The sequence below is a fragment of the Sciurus carolinensis genome, chromosome 10, assembly GCF_902686445.1.
Source record: "Sciurus carolinensis chromosome 10, mSciCar1.2, whole genome shotgun sequence".
Taxonomy (NCBI): domain Eukaryota; kingdom Metazoa; phylum Chordata; class Mammalia; order Rodentia; family Sciuridae; genus Sciurus; species Sciurus carolinensis.
In genome coordinates, this window is record NC_062222.1 from 56830900 (window position 1) to 56858331 (window position 27432).

A 27432-nucleotide genomic window follows, 5' to 3' on the forward strand; every position below is an offset into this window, starting at 1 on the left:
TGGCTGAGGAAATGGAAAGATGCTGGTACAAATTACCCCAGACTTGACTCAAAAATATCAATACAGACCCCATGTCAAGAGTAAAATTAGATCTCACTAACTGGTGATAAACAGAGGAAAATATATTAAAACACAAGAACTTCAGGTTCATCATGTGTAGGTTTAGTCTTCACTTTGCTTTTGATGAATGATCTAAATGTCTTTCTTCTTGGTCTTTTCATAATTCAATTTGCTCACATAGAAAGTTGGGCTAATCATAGTCCACCTTCAAGGAGATCTAGTGAAAATAATTTTAAACTGCTGTTATGTTTTGGATATGAGGTATTCCCCCAAAAGTTCATATATGAAACAATGCAAGAAGGTTTAGAGGTGAAATGACTGGGTTATGAGAGCCTTAACAACCCATTTGGGGAATTAATCCTCTGATAGGGATTAACTAAGTGGTAACTGAAGGCAGATAGGGTATACCTAGAGAAGGTGGGTCATTGGGGGCATGCCTTTAGGATATTTATTTTGTATCTAGGGAGTGAAATCTCTCTCTCTGCCTCCATATCATAATGTGAGCCACTTCCCTCCACCACACTCTTTAGCCATGATGTTTAGCTTCACCTAGAACCCAAGGAATGGATCTGGCTATCTATAGACTGAGAACTCTGAAACCATGAGCCCCAAATAAACTTTCCTCTTTTAAAATTGTTCTTTTCAGGTCTTCTAGTCATAGCAGAAAAAAAAAATGAGTAAAACAACTGCCAAAGTGTCTATTAGGATCATATTAATTCTTAGCTTGGATTTAAGAATATACATCTGAATAATGACAAAGTAAGTATTGCAATTAATTTTGCACAGAAAGTATGATAGTGAGATATAGGGTTCTAGGGGATTCCAAGTGAATTTAGTAATGCTTTATTTTTTATTTTTATTATCATTTTTTATAAATGATCATATTTTATAAGAGAGTACATCAAACTAAAAAGTTTCTGTTATATTATTCTTTTTGTAAACCCTTGGGGATATACTGAGCATTGTTTATTTTTTAAGAGTAAAAAAGAAAATTAGAATTAATAAATAACTACATTCAATGAAAGTCACTTGAGGGACTTTTCTCCTTTTTATGTTAGGGGGTTGGTGGAAGTTGGGTATGGGAGGCCCATGGTTAAATGACATCAGGGAATCCCTGCCTTGAGAAAAATGGGTACCAGAGTGGGAAAGAGTTGGAGTGAGGAGTGGCCTACAACAAGGAACCAAATCATTAATCCATCACAATAATCTATGGGAGAAATGATAAACTAGTGTACTGGCATTCAAAAGGAGACAGGAAGGAAGCATAAATCATTGTAAAAGTAGAACAAGGCCAGAAAACAGATCATTACATGAATTTTCATATCATATAATACTTTTCATATCATTATATGAAAAGCAACAGAGAGGGGAAGAGTTTGCAGTAATACTGAGACACTGAGCCTGCCTAACTGAAAAGAAAGGGTAAAAAATTTTTTCTTAAAATCCTTACTCAAAAGTCAGTAGGGCCTGTGTTGGTGTGGTGAAGTTTCAGCTACACTTTACTTTCATAAATGCACTGTTATTGACACTGACTTTTTTTGGGGGGTGAGGGATAATCAAGGATTGAACTCAGGGCCCCCACTGAGCCTCATCCCCAGCCCTTATTTGTGGCAACCAGGGTGACCAAACTCTCAGGTCTGGGAAGGGGCACAGGGGGATTGGAAAATAAAGATTCACAGACACAGATTTTGAAGATTAAGCTGGGATCAGGTGGAGCTGTGCTCTCTAATGTAGATGCAGATCTAAAGAGTTATGCTAGCAATCTTTATTTATATATGTCTCATCTCATTATCAGGTTAAAGACTATACAATCATTATTCTATGTATTCAGGAAAGTTACAGAAACTAGGACATCCTATATAGCTTTTCCATAGATGCAATCCACAATTGCAAAGTGCAATGTTAGGAGCTTTGTGTAGCTCTCAAGAAAGTTCATTGTTTAAAGATATTGTAAAGCCGGCAGGAACCTGAGAAGCAGAGCTGGTGAAACACTGTGGTTGTCTAGCATAAGAGTTCCTTCCTTCCCAGGAGTTATGTGCCTGAGATCAAGGTCAGAGCTGATAGGACTCTTGCCCAGAGCCTCCTCATGCAGTGCATTGCCACAGCAGCTAGGCATGCTGTGCCCTTGCACAGAAACATTCCCAGACACCAGGCATGTCACAGCCATGAGAGCATCAGAGATCCCCAAGCTCAGTCACTGCTCTCCCATCCTGTCACTGCTCTTCACACTTATTTGTATTTTATTTAGAGACAGGGTCTCACTGAGTTGCTTAACACCTCACTGTTGCTGAGGCTGGCTTTGAACTCATGATCCTCCTGCCTCAGCCTCCAGAGCCACAGGAATTACAGGCATGGACCACTGTGCCTGACGACATGGACATTTTATACAATGATCACATATAATTTTCCAAGAATAAAGAAATTTTTAATTATTTTGAATTTTTCTTTGAAAAAATTAAGAGTAAACTTAAAATCAAGAGAAAAGAAAAGAACAAAGTTTTGAAATAAATATACTGTGATCAAAGGATAAAATTATAAATAGAAAAACTAGATTAAAAAATGAGTTTTATCATAAAGCCAACAGCAAGACAAGTTTCAACTAGAGAAGGAGAGACACTATGTTTTGTTTATGCCATTTTTATTCATCATTATCTATCATCACAGACAACTGACAACCTGTAATTGTCCATAGAATAAGTGCCAAGGTGAAAAAGCTTGATCTAGATCTTTCTGCTTCTAAAACCACATTACCAATGGATTACTTGTTTGCCTAAGCCAATAAAATTCCTGTTTTGCATTAAACACTCTGAATTAGGTTTCTGTCTGACAAGTTTAACTCCTTTCTAATTAACTCCTTGATTTTTTTCTTCTCTTATGCTAATTCTTGCTCTTCTACCTTTCACAATCTTCACCATTCATTCTAAATTTTTCTCTTTTCTCAACATTTCTTATACTTCTCTTCAGAATTCTTCCCACAAAATCATGGAATTTGAAATCAGAAATCTTATTTGAGCTCTAACTAAAATTAATCTGCAATCATTTGTGAAATTTAGTCCCCTCATAAGAACAATTAGTACAGATGTTCTGTGAAGGACCAAATGGCATTATGGATGCTGAAGAATTTCCAAACTATAAAACACAGTGTATGTTTTAGGAGAGGTTGTTGCTTTTCCTTCACTTTTTTTCATGTCCTTTCTAAAACCCTCATTCTTCCTCTTTTTCCTTCATTAGTCCTCCTCCTTTTCTCCTCAAGATTTGCTCTTGTTCATCCTTCCTCCTCCAGTTCATATTTTTCATTTTCTTTCTTCCTTTTCTCAATTTTTTATTTCTCCCCTTCCTTCCTTCCTCCCTCCTTCCTTGGTTGCTGTGTAGTAGATGAGTCACTCTCAGGTGGGAGGAAACTAACGCTCCATCAGAGTTGGTGAGAAGAGGCGGAGGAGCTCTCACTTCTGAACCAGCCATAAGAAAGATGGAGCAAACAAACACGTTCACAGAAACATCCAGCAAAGTAAGTGATGGTTCGCTTTTCAAGTGTAGCTTCATTTTGATCTTCCTATCAGTAGGTACACTTTAAGGCTGTTAAAGATAGCACGGGAATACATGTATACCATGCTTTATACAAAGGAAGTATTCCTGGTCATTTATAAGTTGATTTTTAAAACCTAAATAAGAACTATTATCATTTAAAGAAACAACTTAATCCTTCTGTAAAGTAGAACAAAATCTTTCCAATGCTAGAATAATCCACCAAATACATCACCTATTAATATAGAAAAATCAATAGATAAATATCAAAGCATGAGCTGTGTAGACATTTTAAAATAAAAGTGCAATAAATGAGTAAAGGTTGCAAGGCACAAGATCTAACTGTGAAGACAGGATAAAATATTCTACATGATATTTTATTGGAATGAACTGTGGCTAAAGAAACAAAATTAATACTGTTTCTTTTCCTATTTCCAACATAATAGTTCTCTTTTCTTATACTATTCTTTTCACAATAAATTCCAGTCTCCTCTATTTTAAATAGATAATTATGTATTAGAAATTATAATATAGAAATTTAAATGCAGAAAGCTGATCCAGGATCCATAAACCAGTTGATTAATATCAATATCTAGTGACATTTGGAATACAGATGAGAAATCCCCTAAGTGCCAATCAGATACTTGGAATAAAACAATTTTGAGTCAAAGACTACCTATCTATATATGTCTATAGAGATATAGGTATATACACATATAGATATAAAGATATATGTGTGTTTTATATAAAATCTTTCATCTCCCACTTTATGTTATTCATGTATTAAAATATACATGTAATCATTTTCAATGAATGAAGTCTGGTATCTATATTTCGAAGAGATAAAGCACAATGACCATTCAGTATTGTAAGTGGGAATTTAACTAAATGTCTCACCTAATTTAACATTAATAGGAATATGACCACTTTGTCATTTTATCTTTATGTATATATAGGTTATCACATGCCAGGCAGCCATTGCCTGGACAGCAAATGCCCCCCTGTCTATTGAGAAAATTGAAGTTGATCCACCAAAACCTGGTGAAGTTCGAATTAAGGTAAATATAAATGAGATTTTTAGTAGGCATGAATGCAGATGTGTGTTTATAATTATTTTGCATTTTAGAACAAGTGACATTTTATATTTAAGTAAAATCAAGAATTCCTATGATTTACACCAGCTCATATTACCATGTTTAATAGTAAGATCATTGCATTGTGTTGAAATGTTACAAACATAAGATACATAAATACTGAAATGTCACTAAATATTTCAAATATACTATTGTTTTTTAAATTTCAAAAACCTTTGCAAACAATTGTTGACCCATAAACCTCTTTTATTCACAATTATAAAGTTATTCTTATTGTAATTGCTATGGTTTGATTGCCCTTCCAAAACTCATGTTGAAAGTTAATTGCCACTGTAAGGGCATTGGGAGGTGATGCCTTTAAGAGGAAATTAGGTTATGGGGCTATCACCCTCATGAGTGGATTAAGACTATTGTGGGAGTTGGTTAGTTATCATGGAAGTAGGCTCCTAATAAATGGATAATTCAGCACCCACACCTCTCTCTGTATCACACACACTCACTCAGTCCTCTGCCATATTAAGACAAAGAGGGAGGCCCTTGTGAGATGCCAGATTCCACGCTGTTAGACCCAGCCTCCACAACTGTGAGCGTAGAAGAATTCTGCAGTTTATAAGTTACACAGTCTGTGACATTCTTGGGTAACAGCAGAAAATGGACTGAGAGAACAACAAGTAGATGCTCTACTCCCAGTGGAAAGGCTGAGAAAACTGAACTCCCTTTCCCCACCTAGCTCCTACCCATGGAGTCTCCACTCCAGAGGCATAATTTCTAGAATACTGGGGCCCAAATAACCATCTTGCTCACCAGTGCTCACTAATAGGGAAGAAGATCACACCAGGCAGGGCAAAATGAGAACTGTATGATCATACTCAGGCTACTATAATGGAATAGTATTTTCCTGCCAATTCTGGAGACCAGAGGGCTGCAAGATCAGGGTGTCAGCATGACAGAGCTCTGGTGACAACTCTCTTGATTATGGATGACTATCTCCTTGCTGTGTCCTCGTATGACAGAAAGAACAAGGAAGCTCTCTGGTTTCTCTTTTCATAAAGATAGTATGAGAGGGAGGGGGTATGAAAAAACGTGGAATGAGACAGACATCATTACCCAATGTACACCTATGATTACACGAATGGTATGAATCTGCATGGTGCACAACCATAGAAACAAAATGATGTACCCCATTTGTGTACAGTGAATCAAAATGCAGTCTGTAAAAATAAAAATAAATAAATAAATAATTAAAAAAAGAAATGGCAATACCACCTTATGCTGGATGATTATCCATTGCTATTTAATTGAAATTGTTTTTATCCTTTTGGGATAAATATAGCTTATAAAAAAATAAAAATAAAAATAGTAATCTTTCATGAGTGTCCTACCCTCATGACTTCATCATCTGCACCTAATTACCTCCCACCAAAATATTCATCTCTAAATATCATTACATGGGTTCAATATATGAATTGGGGAGGGTACACAATTCAGTCCCTAGCAAGACTTCACCAGTTTATAGGGCAAAGGTGTCACTTCAGGAAATAAGTCATTGCCTTCACCCCCAACTCTGTTGCAGTATTGTAGAAACTTTAGCTACAGAAATAGGCAAGCAAGGAGGACTCACAGTTCTGTAGTCCTGCTAAGAGGGCTAACTTTATTTGGAAAAAGAGTATGAGAGGACTCATGCCTAAAGGAATTGTCAAAAACATTAGAGATTGTTTTAGTGTGTTTTCTGTTGATGTAACAAAATACCTTAAACTGGATACTTTATTTTTAAGAAGAGGCTTATTTAACTCACAGTCTCAGAAGTCAAAGAGCATGGTGCTAGCACCCAATCAGCTTCTGATGAGAACCCCATGCTGTGTTACAACAAGGCAGAGAAGTTGAATGAGAAATTCTCTCCATACCTAATCCAGTCCAGCGAGACCTAACTGATTGCTAGGAGACTGTAAGTTATTAATTACTGAGAAAGACATTAATCCATTCATGAGAGTAGTGTCAACATTACCTATTACCTCACACTAGAACCCACCACTTAAAGTTATCACCACTGTTTTAGTCAGATTTTTTGCTGCTGTGACCAAAGGAAGAACAACTTAGAGGAGAAAAGTTTATCTGACTCAGGGTTCCAAAGGTCTTAGTCCTTAGACTGCCAACTCCATTGCTCTGTGCCTGAGGTGAGGCAGAACATCATGGCAGAAGGGTGTGACAGAGGAAAGCAGCTGGGAACACTGCTACACAGCTACAGGAAGCAGAGAGAGAACTCCTCTGAACAAGGACAGAATATATGCCCCAAAAGCACACCCCCAGGGGCCCGCCTCCTGCAGCCACACCTTACCTGCCTACAGTTACCACCCATTAATCTCTATCAGAGAATGAATTCACTGATTAGGTTAATGCTCATAATCTAACCAACCCACCTCTGTACTTTCTTGCATTGTCTCACACATGAACTTTTGGGAGACACCTCATAACAACCACCTCTCAACACTATGGTATTGGGGACCAAGCTTCAAGCACATGAACCTCAAGGCTACAAAACATCCAAATCATAGCAGAGATCTTAGTTCTCAACAATTAAGAGAAGACTCCGTGAAACTGGTAGCAGCAAGTTCAACACAGAGAGTCAGACAAAGATACAATTAAAAGGAGTCAATTAAGATCATATTCACCCACGGGCGTCCAAAATACCATGGGTATGCTCTAAGCTGCTTTCCCTAGGGAGCAACCAGAATGGGCACTTGAAAGCTGTTGATTATTACTAAACGAAGGGAAGACTAGGAAACATTCCTCAAGATGCTGACCCAGGAGAGAATTTTGGGAAGCCATGTTTAAAAATAAAAATATAGGGAAAAAACTGAAAATCTTACCATGTCACCAGATAAAGCACAATAAAGGAATTGGAAAGGGACAGGAAGAAGAGATTAATCAGAATCCAGAGACACTCTTCTATTATCTAAACATTCAGTTTTTGACAAATTCTAAGACATATGAAGAAACAGTTGTTCATTATACTGGGAAAAAGAAAGCAATCTAAATTGCTTTTCAGAGGTCTCAGAAGTTGGACTTAGCAAAGACTTCAAGTCAGTTATTATAAATGTTCAAATAACTAAATAAAACCAAAACCATCTTGAAGTTAGTTTTAAAGATGATGACAATGATTCATCAAAAGGAGAATGTCAATAAAGAAATATAAAGTATCTTAAAGCAACAAAATTGAACTGAAAAGTGTAATCACTGAAATAAGATTTTTGTAGGACACATTCAGGAGCAGATTTGACCAAGCAGAAGCCTCAACAAACTTGAAATAGATCATCTGAAGTTATATAATCTGAATCACAAAAAATAAAAACAAATGAAAAATTAACAGATCATCAGAGAGTTGTGTGCCATTACAAGCATATCAACATATGCATGATGTATATTTCAGAAGAGGGGAGAGAAAAAAGGACAGAAAATATACTAGAAGAAATAACTGCTGAAAATATTCCCAAATATACTGAAAGTATTAATCTACACATCCAGAAGCTCAATTTATTCCAAGTAGGATAAACTGAGAGATTCATGCTTTGGCACATCATATTGGCACATCATGGGACTACATTGAAAACCAAATACCGGTATGTCAGCAAGATGGAAGAGAAGGAAGCTTTAGACCACCACCATCCCCCAAAATTAAAACACTAATTCAACAGCAACAATTCCTGGACAAATTTCCTTTATAAATTCCTTTATAAGAAATCCAGATTTCTACTTCCTTGGATAATGTGAAATCAGACTTGCACCTCAGGAGATTCAGAACACTTCCTGCCAGAGAGCCTACCCCTGTAGCAGCACCATTCAATGAAGAAGAGTTACCCTAGCTCCCAGCTTCACCCAGAGGAGGGAATGAGATGGTCTACATGTTAACATCCCCCAAATTTTCTAAGGAGACTCCCCAGAGGACTGACTTCTATCTTTTCAACCTTGAAGCTCTGATGAACCTACAAAAATCAAACTACCTCAAGGGAAATAGAAACAGTATCCAAGGACTGGAAGGTGCAATAGCGCCTCCCGACTCTGCTCAACGCAGGGAAAGTGGGTAAAAACAACCCCAGCTTTCATCTTCTCCCTGGAGTGGAAAATATTTACTATGCCTACATGGCCTAACTTCACTAAGCTATCTAAAAAATTAGAATCTGTCTCACCGGTCCTGGATCTCTGACAGGTTCCAAAAAGCCTAGCCTTCTGGAGGGGAACAAAGTTGACAACTTGTGCTGTAGAGGCCACCAATCTTTCTGTCTGCTCAGTGCAGAATAAGCAGATAAAAATCACAGCTCCCATCCTTGTGGGGAAGAAAGCAGTTGGCAGAGGCCCTCAAAATATCTTATCCGAATGATTCTGAGGCTTCTCCTTTACCAGTCCAGTTCATGAACTTTGGAGAAGGGCCTGCTTTGTCTGTGGCGAAGACACCAACACAGAGAGTTAAGGAATATGAATAAGGCAAAGATGTACCAAACAAAGCAACAAGATCAATTTCCAGAAATTGACACTTATGAAATGGGTATATATAATTTGTAGGAAGAAAACTTAAAACAACTTACAAAGATGTGGTCACAAACTTCAAGACAACAAGGTATGAACAGAATGAGAACTTCAACAGAGAGAACATTAAAAATCGCCAAAAAAAACCATAGAGCTGAAGAATACCATAACTAACTTAAAATTTTACTTAAGGGGTGCAATAGCAGAATAGACCAACCAGAAGAAATGATCTGTGAACTCAGACAGATCACTAGAAAAAAAATTCAGTCAAGGGGAAAAAAAGAAAGAAAGAAAATGATTAAAGAAACTATGGGATACCAATAAGCAGACCAATTTATAGATTATGGAAAGCTTAAACAGAAGAAAGAAAAGATTAGAAAGATTGTTTGAAGAAATAAGGAATGAAAAATTCTCAAATCTGGGGGAGAAAATGGGCCAAGAAACCCAAAAGACACCAAACAAGATGAACTCAAAGATCTGTACTGAGATAAGTTTTAATCAAATTGTCAAAAGTTAAAGAGAAAATTACCAATAACAAAGTGATTAGTCACATACAAGCAAATCTCAGTGAAACTATCCATGGTTTTATAAAAAGACCCAAAGGTCAGAAGGCAATGAGATAACATAGTTAAGGCTCTGAAAGGAACAAAAAAAATTCCAACAAAAAAATGCTTTTCCCCACAAAAGTATCCTCCAAAAGTCAAAGAAGAGTAAAGACTTTTAAAGACAAACAAAAACCAAGGAAGTTAATCACCACTAAATCTTTCTTACAAATAAATAAATAAATAATAGGAGTTCTCCAATTTGAAATAAAAGGCTGCTAAACAGGGATTTCAAAATGGTTTTCAAGAGATAACTAGCACTAGTTTGCTTCTCCATGGTCTGGAAACAAAGTAACAAGTGTGTAACTGTTTAAAGAGGAGAGGGGCTATAGTGAGCCCTAGAAGTTGATGGCAGTCTAAAACCCCTGGGGAGAATATAAACATGGTAGCCATTCCCTTAAACTGGTGGATGAGAAAGGTGGAGCACAGTCTGCTTTCCATCCCAACTCATTTGGTGACAACTGAGAGCCATGACAGCAAGCAGCAACTGCTACCAGCAACCCTGCCCACCATATCTGGCAGGTTCCAATTCCTTTAAGAAATGTTCTTTGAGAAGTGTTTCCAAGAACTTTGGCTAAGAGAAATTTTTGACCCATTTTTTTTCCTCCATCTATTATTTTATCATTACTTTTTATTTCTCACCATTTTCTCTTACTTTTGTCTTGTTCTATTTTTATTCTTTAATTGGATTTTTCTCTTCTTTCTAATTTTTCCCTCTTGATTTATATTTATATTATTTTTCCTCTTTTGTTCTACTTTTTATTTTGATCTGTATTTCTTCTCCTCCTTTTTCTCCTCCTCCTTCTCCTCCTCTGTCTTCTTCTGTCTCACAACAATATGGTATTGGCATAAAGATAGATATATGAGTCAATGAAATACACTACAAATAAACCCACACATAAACAGTAAACTAAACGTTGATAAGTATACCAAGAATACACAATGGGGAGAAGATAGTCTCTTCAATAAATAATGTTGGGAAAATTGAATATCCATATTCAAAAGAATGAAACTGGACATTTTCTCATGCCATACACAAAATTAATTCAAAATTGATTAAAAACTTAAACATGAGACCTGAAACTACAAAACCACTAAAATAAAACATAGGGGGAATGTTTACAACATTGGTCTTGGTAATGACTTCATGTATATGAAGAAAGAAAAGGAAATAAGTGACAGAATGAAAAGGCAACTAATAAAATGAGAAGAAAATATTTGCAGACCATATAAATGGTAAGGAGTAAATATCCAAACTACATAAGGAACTCCTATAACTCAATAGCAAGAGTTTAATGGGCAAAAGATCTAAATATGCATATTTTCCAAAGCAAACATACATATGGTCAATATGTTTATCAAAAAATGCTCAATGTTTGTCAAAAATGTTAATTATTAGGGGAATGCAAATCCAAACTGCAATGTGATATTACCTCATACCTGTTCAGTTGGCTATTACCACAAAAAAAAAAAAAAAGATACCAACTCTTAGTAAGGATGTGGAGAAATTGGAACCCTTGCTTGCTATTAATGGGAATTCAAATTATTGCACCCATAATGAAAATAATATGGAGATATCTTCAAGAAATTAAATAACAGAGTTACTATATGAGGCAGCTCTCTTACTTCTGGATATTTACCCAAAAGAATGAAATCAGTATGCAAATACTGCTGATACAGCACACCCATGCTATGTCAGCACTAGCATGAGAGACTAGATGTGAAAAAAACCTAAATATCCATCAACAGGTGAATAAGAAAATGTGCTGTATGCATACATTTGAATACTACTTGGTTTTTATAAAGAAGGAAACCATGCAATCCGCAATAATATATATGAACCTTGAGAATATTATGCTGTAAAATAAACCCATCACAGAATAACAAGTAATACATGATTCTACTGATATGAAATATCTAAACTAGATTCTTAGAAACAAGACTTGTGTGTTCATTTCTAGATCTGGGGGAAAGAGGAAAATGGAGAGTTACCAATCAGTTTCAGTTAAGCAAGTTGACATCATTTATTGAAGAGATTGTCTTTTCTCCTTTGTATATTCTTCCTTCAGTTAAGTTAGAGTTAAAAGAAAAAAGAAAAAAAAAAAACCTCTAGAGATCTGCTGTACCACATTGTACCTGTAATCAACAATAATGTATTGTACACTTAAAATTTCTTTAAGCAAGTAGAAATCATGTTAAGTGTTTTTAACACAATAACTAAAAAGACAAAAAGAAAAATCTTCAAAGCACTAGAGAAAAAGAATATAACACATACAAGGTAACCCCAATAAGAGTAACAACCTATATAACATCAGAAAATGTGATAACATACTCAAAGTATTTGAAGGAAAAAAAAAACTGTCAATGCAGAGGAATCTAGCAAAACTATCTTTCAAAAATGTACAACCATAGATATGAAAGGTTGTACCCCATTTGTGTACAATGAATCAAAATGCAGTCTGTAAAAATAAAAATAAACTTTTTTTAAATGAAGGTAAAATAAAGACACTCACAGATATATTTTGAAAGACTAAGATAAATTCTTGCTAGTATACCTGACTTACAAGAGATAATCCAGGTATATTCTTCAGTGTGAATTACACAATTTAATATTCTTTAAGTGCAAATTACACTTTATACATTCGATATTTAGCTATATCTAAATTACGTCTTCAAAATTATTAAATATCTTTAAGTAGACATTTACTATTTTTAATAGATTTTTGTTTTATAACTACTAGTTTCTTGTTTTAAACTAAATACAAATTGAGAAAATAAAATGTCCATCCATGGGAAATTTTAATACTTGCCTAAATTCAACCATTTGATGCTTCATTTATATTAAAATTTGCCTATACATAATTTACTTCAGGCATCAAACACACTGGGTAGTTCCTATTTGTTGGTAATGACTGAACCCACATTCTGAAAATTTTTAAATGTGTTTATATGATTAACAAACATAAGAACTATATGAAATTTAACTTTTAGGCCCTAGTTCCTCTATTGTGAACATTCTGACTGTAAGAATGCTCTGCTTCATCCAGGATTCTTCTGCTAGGTTTCAGAAAATAGCCCTATATCTTGTCCTATCATGACCAAGGCAATCTGCACGGGAATGTCAGATCTTACTTCCAAATCTTTATTGTTAATCATAGTAAGTTTTTAGGTCTTCAATTTGCACTTGTTCAAAGTAGAACATCTTATAGAAAACTCAATTTTCAATTGTTACCTGTAGAAAAATTTACATGTACCTGATACATAATATGGAAATTTGGTTTCCTGCTTAACTTGTTAACTAGGGGTAAATCATTTCTTCCTCCTTCTGCTCTGGCCACTCTTTTTTTCTCTTTGCCATCCTTTTCTCTTTCATGGTCATTGGCAATGCATAAACCATTTAAAACACATTTTGATGTAAAATAACACTTTTTGATAGAGTCAGACTTGACCCTGATAGTGTTAGACACTACTATCCAGTAAAATAGTTTTCACCACTAATGTTAGAACACTTTCTATGAAATTCATTAAAAGTTCTCAACAGTAACATTTAAGGAATTTTGTTGCCTTTTAATTTTATTCATGTTAGATATGGAGAGTCAATATCGTCTTTCCTTCATTAAATAAACAGTGGCAGAATTCATAACTTTTTTTAACAGGTAAGGTATGTCCCAAACTAACTAGGAAAGTGGCAATAGTGCTCTTCACCCATTAAAATGTTTAGGAGCTAAACAGTTTCTTTATTACCTCTGTCACCTTGGGACTATTTCAGAACCACAATAGCATGTCTCTTCTCTCCTTTGTCATCCTTATCACAACACGGAGCAGCCTATCCGCTACCAAGACCCAGTGTCCAACCACCTAGGAGAACTGACACATAGTTGATAAATAAAAACTAAAATAATATTACCACTAGAAATACAAGATAATACTAGTTTCTCCACATTCAGTGTTTTGCATCATCCATTATTTTTTTTAGTTCTTATAGAGAATTCATCATATTATTTTAATTTACATTTTCTTAATGACTAAGGAGTTTGAGTATGTTTCATATGCTTTTGGCCATTCAGACATCATTTGTTGTGAAGTAGATTACAGTCTCTTGCTCCCTTTTTCTATTTGGTTATCCATCTTTTACTTATTTTTTGTAGATATTCCACATATGTATGTATATTTTTTCTAGATATGATTCCTCAGTTGATTGTAACTGGGGAAAATTTCTTCTTCCAGTCTGTGGATTCCTTTTTACTTTCTTATTTATATATATGAAGAGAATTTCATAATTTACTGAAGTACAATTTGTAAATGTTTTCCCTAACAGTTAGTGCATTTTATGTTCCAATTAAGAAATCATTCCCTGCCCCAAGGGAAGGTACTTTTCTTGCTTATGTCTAGAATCTTAACTGATTTACACTTTGCATTTATATTTACAAATAAAAATTGCTTGGCAATCATTCTTTTGTGTTTGTTGTGAGGTAGAAACCCAAGATTAATTTTCTACCTACTTATAGTACCAAGTTATATTATTTGAAAATTCTGTGTTTAGCCCTGCATTTCAGTGACACTTTTGCTCTAAATCAAATGACTAGTATGTCTGGTCCATTTCTTAATTTTAATTCTCCTTCATTAACTTGTTGGTCTATTTATCTATCCTTGTGCCAAAACCAAATGCTTGCGTTATTGTAGCTTTACAATAAGTCTTATTATCTTACAGAATAAGTCCTATAATTTGTTCTTCAAAATTTTCTTAACTATCCTTGGCATTATTTACTATTTCATTGAAAAGTCTCAGAATGTTATAATTCTTCATCACAAAATTTTATCAGAATTACCTATAGACTTAAGCATTGAATCCTCCTCTTGCATTTCATACTTCATCTTCAAAGAATTCTCACATTGTACCATCAGACATATTTGGATAAAATATAAAATAGAAGGACAAAATACATAACAAAAAATTTCACATTTATTTTATAGGGCACTGTTAGTCAGATTTTAATCATTATGACCAAATACCTAAAAAAAATCTTAGAGAAGGAAGAATTTATGTTGGATCACTGTTTCAGAGGACTCAATTCATAGTGGATTGAATCCATTGATCTGGTCCTGACAGAACATCATGGTGGAAGAGCATGGCAGAGACATGGATGGATATAGTCCCCAAAGCCATGCCCCCAGTGAACTACTTCCTCCAGCCATGACCCAGCCTATAGTTTTTCATCACCTCCTAGTAAGTCCATTGAAATTATTAGTCCTTCAAATAAATTAATCCACTGATGAGATCACAGTCTTCACAATCCAATCATTTCATCTCTGAGTATTGCTGCACTGACTAACACATGAGTTTTGGGGGGGCCGGATATTCCAGATCCAAATCATAACATTCCAACATGAACCACCAAAAGCTCATGACAATCCCACAATGCAAAATTCATTTCAGTCCAATTGCAGGATTCACCATAATCTCCATAGTTCCAGCATTGCTCAAAAATCTAAATCTATAGTTACAAGGCAAAACCTTAACTGTGAGCTCCTGTAAAAATTATAAGCAATTTACATGCTTCCAATATACAAAGGCACAGAGAAAACACACTTGCATTATCTCACACATAAGCTTTTGGGGGACACCTCACATCTAAACTATAACATTATGTCAATGTGCAAGACACTTAGCTTCTTTTTAGTGGTGGTAATCTTCCCAACAATCCTACTTCCTTGGCCCCTATTTTACTGCTTTTTCTGGCCAAACTGCAAAAAAAACCCACATACTTCAGTTTCTGGATGTGGGATTTCAGGACTTAATATTTGCCCCACTGGGTTTCAGTTTTGCTTTGGTTCCATTCCTTCTTTGCCCTATTCCTCCTTTTTGGAATGGCTGTTTTCTCTGTGCATTGTATAGTGGAAGCATGTAGATTGCTTTAAAATTTTTACAAGAGCTCACAGCTAAAATTTTCCTTGAGTCTTGTAGGTGACTTTGGGCCTGGAAGCAGAAAGGATAAGCAAGGAAGGGGCCACAGGGTGATGCATCCTTTCAGGGCACACAAGCAGTGATCCATCCCTCCAGTCATGCCTCATCTGCTTACAATTACCACCCAGCTAGTCCATTCAAACTAGGATGAACTGGTTAGGTTATAACCCAATTCTTATACCTCTGAATATTGTTGCATATACACAAGAGCTCTTGGGGGAAACTTCATATCCAAACCATAACAGAGGATTGATCTTTTCCATGGCCCCTCTCTCTCTCTGCTTCCCAACTGCCATGAGTTGAGCATCTTTCCTCTGCCACACCCTTCCACCCATGATGTTTCTGCCTTGGAGGCAGCAGGCCAATGACTGAATTTATATTTTAGATATTTTGGGTCACAAATGAAACAAATCCTTCCTACTCCAAGTTGTTCTTGTCAGGCATTTTGTTTACAGTAACACAAAGGTGACTAGCACAAATTCTATTCACTTTATTTCATGTGCAAGACCCAGTTAGCTTCAGATTATACATTTCTGGTAGGACATGACTGAATTATTTGTGTGTGTGATTACAGAATTTTTTTTAATTAAAATATTTTTTTATTTTTACAGACACATTTTGATTCATTGTACACAAATGGGGTATAGCTTTTCATTTCTATGGTTGTACACGATGTATATTCACGCCATTCATGTAATCATACATATATATATATATATATAGGGTAATACTGTCTGAATTTTTAACATTACATTACATTAAATCAGTCGAAACTCAATTTGAATTTATTCCATGACTAGTCATCTGCTGCACATATTGTGCCCAGTTTTTTTTTACTTGTCCTTGGAAAGTTGAATCTGGAAAAGACATGCTTGCCACAACTGAAAACTGAACTACTCTATGTATAATTTCTCAGTTATTTGTGACAACAATCTTGCTAAGTAAGTTCTAATTTCATATATAAGGTGCCTGGTGTCAAATTTTATTTTGAACTACTTGATGAAAAATGCCAAAGTCTAGTTACTAGATAATCAGGCACATTTCAAATAGCTCACTGAAATTGGGGGAGAAAAATAGACCATAAAGTTCATTCAAAGTACAAAAGATAGAAGAATTTCCTAAAATAATTTGGAAAACAAACAAAGATGGAAAGGAAGATTATTTTATTTGTAGAGAAAGTTAGCAGAATATTTTTCTCATAGAAAAATAGGGGATTAAATAGGGGATTGAACACCAACAATCAGGATGCATGATTAATCAGAGATTTCCTACAAATAGAACTCAAGTCAGAGAGGCATGAGCTTATAGGACAGTTGTGCAAGCCAAAAGTCTGAATAAACACATGCAGAAAATAGAAATAAATGTTTTCAACCTCCAAAGATCAAACAGGAATAAGAAAATAAGTCATCATAGAACTGAGCAATCAGATTTGCAAAAAGTTCCAAAACTCCAGGGTCAATGACTGCTGACTAGAGAAAAAATAATGAAGAGAATATCTAGATGGAAATAGTGCCTTAAGCATGTACCAAGTGAAAGGTGCAAAAGGAGGCAAACCTTTGATTTGCCACCAACTCTTTTCAACTGTGAAATCTCAATACCCTGCGAAAAACTAACTTACCTTTGGTATTAGAATAGCTGGATAAAGAGACTGACTACAAAGAGAATAAAGAAAGAAAAACTGTGCACCAAAGCAAAGTATTGGAAGAAAGGGCCTTTCCACTTATCCTTTTGGATATTAGCTGCTTGTCATGAACTAGCACACCAGGATCTGGGTACAGACTTAACATGAAAAGCCTTGTATTTTAGCTTCTTCTACTGGCAGGTAGAGGGCAAGGCAGGAAGAACAGCATAAATATTATCACCTAGACTTCAGAGTATATGTATCAAAACAGATACTCCAGTTTGGGTTGTGTGTTTCATCATATCTCACAGAATACATAACTCCTCTTGCCAAAGAGTCAGAAAATAACTGAGTGATGTTTTTGATGTTAAAGAGGTCTAGGGGAAATTATATAGACCGATAAGCTAAAGGCTTTGGTCCTTTTCCTGAAACAGCTCTACTATAGAGACACAATCAATTAAGACCTCAAATGCATAGCCCAAGTTTTAAAGAATATATTCTGCCTCTAGAGTTAGAAATATTGCATTTTTATGAAAGATTCAATAGTTTTATGACAAGGCATTTTATCTCCAATCATTTAATCCCTTTCAGATTATATCCTCTGGGATCTGTGGTACAGATAAGCACATCCTGGAAGGAAAAGACAAAGTACCCCTTCCGGCAATTTTGGGTCATGAGGGAGCTGGGATTGTGGAGAGTATTAGAGAAGGTGTGACCAGTGTGAAACCAGGTAAGTAAGGGCCTGATATGGTGTCAACTTCTGTTTGAATCAGCTTTTTCATTATTCCCCAATAGCACTGTAAACATAGAATCCATCATACTTTGACAAAAACATTAAAATGCATTCACACGGGGGTGATCCAAGATGGCGGCCTAGAGGGAGACTGCACCCCCTGTCGCTCCAGAACCCAGGAGTTAAGAAGGGGAGGCATTGAGAGACTGGGACTGAAATAGAGCCACGGGTGAGTCTGCCCACTGGGTAAAGCTCGGCCCGGGGGGGCAGGCCCAGATAGAGGTGGCTTATCGGAGCCGGGCAGGGCAGCTAGAGTCATCCACAGGCAGCCCTGCGCACTCCGGCGGTGGGCCCCGCCCACACAGCCAGCTTCTCCAGGTTCTCGGAACGGAACTGGCCCGCTGGTGAGAGCCTGTCTGACCAGAACAAGCTCCGAGTCCCGGAGCCAGTGCAGCTCAGCGTACTCTGGCACACAAGCAGATTCAGGGTCCAGACAGGGCAGCCAGAGACTTCCCCAAGTAGTCTGGACCCCTGCGGTGGGAGGTGCCGTTCAAGGCTAGCCTCTCGGAGCTGACCGCCCAGTGAGAGACTTTCTACATAGAACCAGCCACAAGCCCCCGAACCAACGGAGAGCCTCGATCCGCAAACAGCCTCTGGGATCAGGGCAGGGCAGCCAGACACCTCTTCAGGCGGCTCTGCCCACTCCGGCTGCAGGCTCTCTTCTCGGGGCGATCCAAGATGGCGGCCTAGAGGGAGACTGCACCCCCTGTCGCTCCAGAACCCAGGAGTTAAGAAGGGGAGGCATTGAGAGACTGGGACTGAAATAGAGCCACAGGTGAGTCTGCCCACTGGGTAAAGCTCGGCCCGGGGGGGGCAGGCCCAGATAGAGGTGGCCTATCGGAGCCAGGCAGGGCAGCTACAGTCTTCCCAAGGTAGCCTTCCACACTCCGGCAGTGAGCTCCTCCCACACGGCCAGCTGCACGGTGCAGGCCCACAGTGAGAGCATTTCAGCACAGAGCCAGTTCCAAATCGTGGAACCAGTAGGGGGCTAGGGGCAGTTTTCTTCGGATACGCTGCTTTATCAGATTCCTCCAAGACATCAGGCTACTGAAGGCTGGGAGGTGATACACTGGAAATCTACAGGGACACTATAAGCCAATAGCGGAAAACTGCAATATCTCAGGGTCCCACTGACAACTGACCAATATGAGAAAACAAGGGAAGAAAATGTCCCAAACAAACCTAGATACTACATCAATAAAACCCAATGACAGCACAGCAGAAGAAATGTCAGAAAGGGAGTTCAGAATGTACGTAATTAAAACGATCAGAGAAGCAAATGAGGAGATGAAAGAGCAAATGCAGGCATTGAAGGAGGAGATGAAAGAGCAAATGCAGGCATTAAATGATCGCACCAATCAACAGTTAAAAGACCAAATACGGGAAGCAAGAGATCATTTCAATAAAGAGTTAGAGATACTGAAAAAAAACCAAACTGAAATACTTGAAATGAAGGAAACAATAAACCAAGTTAAAAACTCCATAGAAAGCATAACCAATAGAATGGAGCACCTGGAAGACAGAACCTCAGACATTGAAGACAAATTATTTAATCTTGAAAGCAAAGTTGGCCAAACAGAGAAGATGGTAAGAAATCATGAACAGAATCTACAAGAATTATGGGATATCATGAAAAGGCCAAATTTAAGAATTATTGGGATTGAGGAAGGCTTAGAGAAACAAACCAAAGGAATGAACAACCTATTCAATGAAATAATATCAGAAAATTTCCCAAACCTGAAGAATGAAATGGAAAATCAAATACAAGAGGCTTATAGAACTCCAAACATACAAAATTACAACAGACCCACACCAAGGCACATTATTATGAAAATACCTAACATACAAAATAAAGACAGAATATTAAAGGCCGCGAGAGAAAAGAATCAAATTACATTCAGAGGGAAACCAATAAGAATATCAGCAGATTTTTCAATCCAGACCCTAAAAGCCAGAAGGGCCTGGAACAACATATACCAAGCCCTGAAAGAAAACGGATGCCAACCAAGAATCTTATACCCAGCAAAACTTACCTTCAAATTTGACGATGAAATAAGATCCTTCCATGATAAACAAAAGCTAAAGGAATTTACAAAAAGAAAGCCAGCATTACAGAACATTCTCAGCAAAATATTCCATGAGGAAGAGATGAAAAACAACGATGCAAATCAGCAACAGGAGGCGCTAGCCTAAAGGAATAGCCAAATAAAGGAGAAACCAAATCATGCCAAAAACAAATATGAGTCAATTGACTGGGAATACAAATCATATCACAATAATAACCCTGAATGTTAATGGCCTGAATTCATCAATCAAAAGACACAGACTGGCAGATTGGATTAAAAAGAAAAATCCAACAATATGCTGCCTGCAAGAGACTCACCTCATAGAAAGAGACACCCATAGACTAAAGGTGAAAGGATGGGGAAAAACATACCATGCACACGGACACAGCAAAAAAGCTGGAGTATCCATCCTCATCTCAGATAATGTGGACTTCAAACCAAAACTAGTCAGAAGGGATAAAGAAGGACATTACATGCTGCTTAAGGGAAGCATAAATCAGCAAGACATAACAATCATAAATATCTATGCCCCGAACATTGGCTCATCCACGTACGTCAAACAAATCCTTCTCAATTACAGAAATCAAATAGACCACAACACAATCATACTAGGCGATTTTAACACACCTCTCTCACCACTGGATAGATCGTCCAAACAAAAATTGAATAAAGAAACTATAGATCTCAACAACACAATCAGCAATTTAGACTTAACGGACATATATAGAATATACCATCCAACCAAGAGCGAATACACTTTCTTCTCAACAGCACATGGATCCTTCTCTAAAATAGACCATATTTTATGCCACAAAGCTACTGTTAGCAAATACAAGAAGATAGAGATACTACCTTGTACTCTATCAGATCATAATGGATTGAAATTAGAAATAAATGACAGAATAAAAAACAGAAACTTCTCCAATACTTGGAGACTAAATAATACACTATTATACGATGAATGGATAACAGAAGACATCAGGAGGGAAATAAAAAAATTCTTAGAAGTAAACGAGAACAAAGACACATCATATCCAAATCTCTGGGACACTATGAAAGCAGTACTTAGAGGAAGATTTATTTCATGGGGTGCATTCAAAAAAAGAAGTAGAAATCAACAAATAAACGACTTAACACTACAGCTCAAAGCGCTAGAAAAAGAAGAGCAGACCAATACCAAAAGTAGTAGAAGACAGGAAATAGTTAAAATCAGAGCCGAAATCAACGAAATCGAAACAAAAGAAACAATTGGAAAAATTAACAAATTAAATAGTTGGTTCTTTGAAAAAATAAATAAAATTGATAAACCCTTAGCCACACTAACAAAGAGAAAGAGGGAGAAAACTCAAATTACTAAAATTCGGAACGAACAAGGAAACATCACAACAGACACGAGTGAAATACAAAACATAATTAGAAGCTATTTCGAAAATCTATACTCCAACAAAACAGAAAACCTCGAAGACATCAACAAATTTCTAGAGACATATGAATTACCTAAACTGAATGAGGAGGACATACACAACCTAAATAAACCAATTTCAAGCAATGAAATAGAAGAGGTCATCAAAAGCCTACCAACAAAGAAAAGTCCAGGACCAGATGGGTTCTCAGCCGAGTTCTACAAAACCTTTAAAGAAGAGCTCATTCCAATACTCCTCAAACTATTCCATGAAATAGAAGAGGAGGGAACCCTCCCAAACTCGTTCTATGAAGCCAATATCACCCTGATACCTAAACCAGACAGAGACACATCGAGGAAGGAAAATTTCAGACCAATATCCTTAATGAACATCGATGCAAAAATTCTCAACAAAATTTTAGCAAATCGCATACAAATATATATTAAAAAGATAGTGCACCACGATCAAGTGGGTTTTATCCCAGGGATGCAAGGTTGGTTCAACATTCGGAAATCAATAAATGTCATTCACCATATCAACAGACTTAAAGTTAAGAATCACATGATTATTTCAATAGATGCAGAAAAAGCATTCGATAAAATACAGCATCCCTTCATGCTCAAAACACTAGAAAAAATTGGGGTAGTGGGAACATTCCTAAACATTATAAAGGCAATCTACGCTAAGCCCATGGCTAATATCATTCTAAATGGTGAAAAACTGAAAGCGTTCCCCCTAAAAACTGGAACAAGGCAGGGATGCCCTCTTTCACCACTTCTATTCAACATCGTCCTTGAGACTCTAGCCAGAGCAATCAGACAAACCAAAGAAATTAAAGGGATACGAATAGGAAAAGAAGAACTCAAACTATCCCTGTTCGCTGATGACATGATTATATATTTAGAGGAACCTGGAAATTCCACCAGAAAACTTTTAGAACTCATAAGTGAATTCAGTAAAGTAGCAGGTTACAAGATCAATGCTCATAAATCCAATGCATTTTTATACATAAGTGATGAATCTTCAGAAAGAGAAATTAGGAAAACTACCCCATTCACAATAGCATCGAAAAAAATAAAATACTTGGGAATCAATCTCACAAAAGAGGTGAAAGACCTCTACAATGAGAACTACAGAACACTAAAGAAAGAAATTCAAGAAAACCTTAGAAGATGGAAAGATCTCCCATGTTCCTGGATAGGCAGAATTAATATCGTCAAAATGGCTATACTACCTAAAGTGCTATACAGATTCAATGCAATTCCAATTAAAATCCCAATGATGTACCTTGCAGAAATAGAGCAAGCAATTATGAAATTCATCTGGAAGAATAAAAAACCTAGGATAGCTAAAGCAATCCTCAGTAGCAAGAGCGAAGCAGGGGGTATTGCAATACCAGATCTTCAACTCTACTACAAAGCAATAGTAACAAAAATGGCATGGTATTGGTACCAAAATAGACAGGTAGATCAATGGTACAGAATAGAGGACATGGACACAAACCCAAATAAATACAATTTTCTCATACTAGACAAAGGTTCCAACAATATGCAATGGAGAAAAGATAGCCTCTTCAACAAATGGTGCTGGGAAAACTGGAAAACCATATGCAATAGAATGAAATTAAACCCCTATCTCTCACCCTACACAAAACTCAACTCAAAATGGATCAAGGACCTTGGAATCAGACCAGAGACCCTGCATCTTATAGAAGAAAAAGTAGGTACAAATCTTCAACTTGTTGGCTTAGGATCAGACTTCCTTAACAGGACTCCCATAGCACAAGAAATAAAAGCAAGAATCAACAACTGGGATAGATTCAAACTAAAAAGCTTTCTCTCAGCAAAGGAAACTATCAGAAATGTGAAGAGAGCGCCTACAGAGTGGGAGAATATTTTTGCCAACCATACCTCAGATAGAGCGCTAATTTCCAGAATCTATAAAGAACTCAAAAAACTCTACACGAAGAATACAAATAATCCAATCAACAAATGGGCTAAGGAAATGAACAGACACTTCACAGAAGAAGATATACAAGTAATCAACAGATATATGAAAAAATGTTCAACATCCCTAGTAATAAGAGAAATGCAAATCAAAACTACCCTAAGATTTCATCTCACCCCAATTAGAATGGCGATTATCAAGAACACAAGCAACAATAGGTGTTGGCGAGGATGTGGTGAAAAAGGAACACTCATACATTGCTGGTGGGGTTGCAAATTAGTGCAGCCACTCTGGAAAGCAGTGTGGAGATTCCTCAGAAAGCTTGGAATGGAACCACCATTTGACCCAGCTATCCCACTCCTTGGTCTATACCCAAAGGACTTAAAATCAGCATACTACAGAGATACAGCCACATCAATGTTCATTGCTGCTCAATTCACCATAGCCAGATTGTGGAACCAACCTAGATGCCCTTCAGTTGATGAATGGATAAAGAAACTGTGGCATATTTATACAATGGAATATTACTCCGCAATGAAGAATGATAAAATTATGGCATTTGTAGGCAAATGGTCGAAATTGGAGAATATCATGCTAAGTGAGATAAGCCAATCTCAAAAAACTAAAGGACGAATGATCTCGCTGATAAGCGGATGAGGACATATAATGGGGGTGGGAGGGGTTAGCATTAGGTTTAGGGTTAGGTTTAGAGTTAGGCTAAGGAGAGCGGTAAGAATGAAGGAAAGAAGGACTGTATAAAGGGAAAAGGGTGGGAGGGGTGGGGGGGAAAGGAAAAAAAAGAAACATCATTACCCTATGTAAACGTAAAAAAATAAATTAAAAAAAAAAATGCATTCACACATCAGATATAGTACAAGAAATAAGCAACCTAAGATTCAGGATCTTCCAGTTTTGTGTTTGACTGAAAGGACCCAAAAAAAAAAGAATAATTCTCTACTCATTTCCATACAGATTATGGCAAATCTACATACCCAAAATTAAACTAAGAATTGAAAATAGATACAATGTATTATAACATCAGTAAATTTAAAATATGCATGATTGAGTTTTTTTCTACACACACACACAATAATTCTTTAAGTTATCTGAAATAGGTATTATTTATAATAGTTTCTTCCAGAATTTATATGTGCATTTTTACACTGCATACATGTTTCAAAAACTTCACAATATTATGTATTATTCTAACAATAAACATGTATAGATATTTTATGACCACTTCATGAGGAAATAGAAGCCTTGGCAAGATTATCTTTTGTATTGATTTAAGTACTTAATGACAGAGAAAGGGTTAAGGACACAGGCAGCCTTCTCTCAAATTCTAGACTCTTGTTCAGTAATATATTTCCTAATGAATACTAGTTCCAGTGTTAGCATTGGAGTATTAATTCATTGTTTCAACAAATACCAAGTATATACTAAATGCAAACTTGATCTTCCTCCTGGGATAGAACACTGCCAAATTAAGTCAGGCACTTTGGCACATACCTGAAATTCCCAGCTACTTGGGAGTCTGAGGCAGGAGGATGGTAAGTTCAAGGACAGCCTAAATAACTTAGCAAGACCCTGTCCCAAAATAAAAAATATAAAGCACCAGGGATGTAGCTCAGCGATAGAGTACCCCTAGGTAGTTCAATCTCCAGTACAAAAAAAAAAAAAAATGCTGTCAAAGAAGAGGAGCCTTATACCACAAATATCAATGCCACTCTCTTACCTTTGAGTCTCAATTTTATTAGAGATATAAATCCCCCAATTTTTTTTCTTCTTTGAAGGTCCATTTGCATTAAAATTGATTTATTTCTATTCCAAAGTGAAATTATAAGTAACTTCAAAAATAATGATAATTTTCACCACAATGATTTGCAAATATTTACTATGAACAATTTCTTAACAATAAAGGTGGAGTTCATTACATTCCATATCTCCACCTAATTGGTAATCACTTTCTTGGTTCTTTTTTCCTTAGGAGATAAAGTCTTAATGTTCCCTCTTCCAGAATGCAGAGAATGTAGCTCTTGCTTGCACCCCAAGGGCAACTTCTGCTTGAAGCAAAAGTTAGTTTCAATTTCTTTGACTTTCTTTCACCCCATTTGCTTTCACTGGTACAGGTATTGACTTAGAGCTAAATCCTTTATTTCTCTTTTTGTCACTATGTATCTGTGAACAGAGTTATTCCTCCAACTGGATTAATGTTAGATGGAACCAGCAGATTTACCTGCAGAGGAAGAAAGATTTATCATCTTTATGGCACAAGTACATTCACTGAATATACTGTAGTACATGAAATTGCTGTCGGGAAAATTGATGATGGTGCTCCTATGGATAGAGTCTGTATCCTTAGCTGTGAGGTTCCTACAGGCTTTGGAGCTGTATTTAACACTGCAGGGGTAAGAACGTACTTCTGTGTTGTTTTCAGTGACACCACCTACACAACTTCAAATTGAACTCCATGTAGTTCAGACAACTTCTTCCATCACAGATAAAGCCAAAATGGCTTATTTTTTCCCTATCAACACAAGAGCATCAGCTTTGAATACCTAATAATAGTTCATCCTCTAAATTTGCAGGTCACCCCAGGTTCCACCTGTGTGGTTTTTGGACTTGGAGGAATTGGCTCAGCTGTTGTCATGGCCTGCAAAGCCTCTGGTGCCTCTAGGATCATTGGGGTTGATATCAACGAGGAGAAATTTCCTTGGGCAAGAGACTTAGGAGTCACTGACTGTCTCAATCCTCAAAACCTCAAGAAACCTGTCCAGGAGGTGGTGGTGGAAATGACAGGCAATGGCGTTGACTTTGCCTTTGAGGCCATTGGACTTATTGATACCATGGTAAGTCAACTGGAGGCACAGTTTGGGGGGGTGGGTACTGCCTGTCAACATGAGGTACACATTAACTTCATGAAGACATGAAATTACTATAATTTTGTTTTTGTTTTGCTTTCTTGTTTTTTGTTGTTTTTTGTTTTTGTTTTTGTTTTTGGTGAGAGAGGGACCTTGGAGTCATCGAGGTACCAGGGATTGAAATTAAGGCCTGGAGCATGCTACCCCTGCACTCTACCTCCAACCCTGATAAAATTATTATTATTATTATCTTTTTAAATTTTTATTTTATTTTTTTTTAGAAAATGGGGATTGAAGTCCAAGGCACTTTATTACTGAGTTACATCCCAAGCCCTTATTTTATTTTATTTTGAGACAGGCTATTAAAATAGAGGAACCTTATAACACAAGTTGCAATGGCTGGCCTTGAAGTTGCAATTCTCCTGCCTCAGTCTCTCCAGCCGCTGGAATTGCAGGCATGCACCACAGTGCCCAAAAAAAATACTATAATTTTTGAACAAAAAAAAGTGAACACATCTTTTATACCTTGTACTGTGCTGAGCAATTTATATATTTTATCCCATTTAATCTGTACGTTATCTTTACTCACTAAGTAGTAACATTTTAAACATCCTCATTTTAAAGATTGAAAAATTTAATCGTAATGAATGTAAGCAATCTGCCTAATCAGAGCGAGTGTCCTACATACTGTTCTATCCTACATTATTTCTCCCATACATCTTCCCTGAGAACATGTTTTGGGATTGTGAATTGAAGATGTGGGGCTCCTGAGAGGCTAATCGGTCCATCTCTGGAATTAGGTGGCAGCTTTGGAATCGTGCCACCCAAGCTATGGAGTGTGTGTGATTATTGGAGTAGCACCTTCGAATTCACAGTTCATTTTTGACCCACTGCTGCTTCTCTCTGGGAGAACCCTAAAAGGTGGTGCTGTAGGAGGTAAGTCTTTTACTTTCCTTTTTGCCTTTTCCAGAAAC

General features: G+C 36.7%; 1 protein-coding gene across 1 annotated transcript in view; it reads left to right on the forward strand.

Annotated features, from left to right (window-relative positions):
• The window catches only part of LOC124994703 (alcohol dehydrogenase 1-like), a 46702-nt gene that overhangs the window by 10528 nt on the left and 8742 nt on the right, over positions 1-27432 (forward strand). Inside the window, exons 3-10 of the mRNA XM_047566918.1 lie at positions 707-819; positions 3433-3568; positions 4542-4643; positions 17980-18118; positions 25585-25672; positions 25786-26005; positions 26186-26446; positions 27259-27394. Of these exons, the coding sequence (XP_047422874.1) occupies positions 3530-3568; positions 4542-4643; positions 17980-18118; positions 25585-25672; positions 25786-26005; positions 26186-26446; positions 27259-27394 (985 nt within the window). The 5' untranslated portion in view covers positions 707-819; positions 3433-3529. The remainder of the gene's footprint in view (positions 1-706; positions 820-3432; positions 3569-4541; positions 4644-17979; positions 18119-25584; positions 25673-25785; positions 26006-26185; positions 26447-27258; positions 27395-27432) is intronic.